Here is a 617-nt window from a genome sequence, read left to right as displayed (position 1 = left end):
TGCCACCAAACACACCAAGAACACCTCAAACCATCTTTAGGTCCCATCAAACCCCCTTTAGCTGCCACCAAACCCCCTTTAGGTCCTATCAAACCCCCTTTTAGGTCCCATCAAGCCCCTTTTGGGTCCTATCAAACCACCTTTAGGTGCCATCAAACCCCCTTTAGATCCTATTAAACCCCCTTTAGAGCCCATCAAACCCCCTTCAGGTCCTATTAAACCCCCTTTAGATCCCATCAAACCACCTTTAGGTCCTATAAACCCCCTTTAGGTGCCAGCAACCCCCCCGTGGGTGCCACCTTGGTGTCCCCAGGCGAGATGTGCTTGTAGGGGCCGCTGTCCTCGTCGTCGGGGTGGGTGCTGTGGGTGCGGATGCAATTGATGTGCCCGGGGATGATGAGGGAGAAGATCTGCTTCCCGGTCCAGAGCGGGCGCGGCTTCAGGATGGCCGGTTGAGGGACCTTCCCATCCCACGTGGACAGGAACATGAGCAGGTTCATCACCTCACCCTGCGGGAGACAGAGGCTCAGAGCGGGCCTTGGTGCCCCCCAACCTCAACCTGGGACCCCAAACCTGAACCCCCAAACTGGGACCTGAGACCCCAAACTGAGCCCCCA

At 57.2% G+C, this 617-nt stretch overlaps 1 protein-coding gene across 1 annotated transcript in view; it reads right to left on the bottom strand.

Annotated features, from left to right (window-relative positions):
• The window catches only part of POLR2A (polymerase (RNA) II (DNA directed) polypeptide A, 220kDa), a gene marked incomplete at both ends in the record, with an annotated part of 8780 nt that extends 8271 nt beyond the window's left edge, over window positions 1–509 (bottom strand). The window contains one exon of the mRNA XM_010023149.1: window positions 300–509. Coding sequence (XP_010021451.1) covers window positions 300–509 — 210 coding nt within the window. The remainder of the gene's footprint in view (window positions 1–299) is intronic.
• Window positions 510–617: the final 108 nt, after the last annotated feature.

The sequence above is a fragment of the Nestor notabilis genome, unplaced genomic scaffold (assembly GCF_000696875.1).
Source record: "Nestor notabilis isolate BGI_N333 unplaced genomic scaffold, ASM69687v1 scaffold9211, whole genome shotgun sequence".
Taxonomy (NCBI): Eukaryota; Metazoa; Chordata; class Aves; order Psittaciformes; family Psittacidae; genus Nestor; species Nestor notabilis.
The sequence above is the reverse complement of the archived record's forward strand: the minus strand, read 5'-3'. Positions and strand labels throughout refer to the sequence as shown.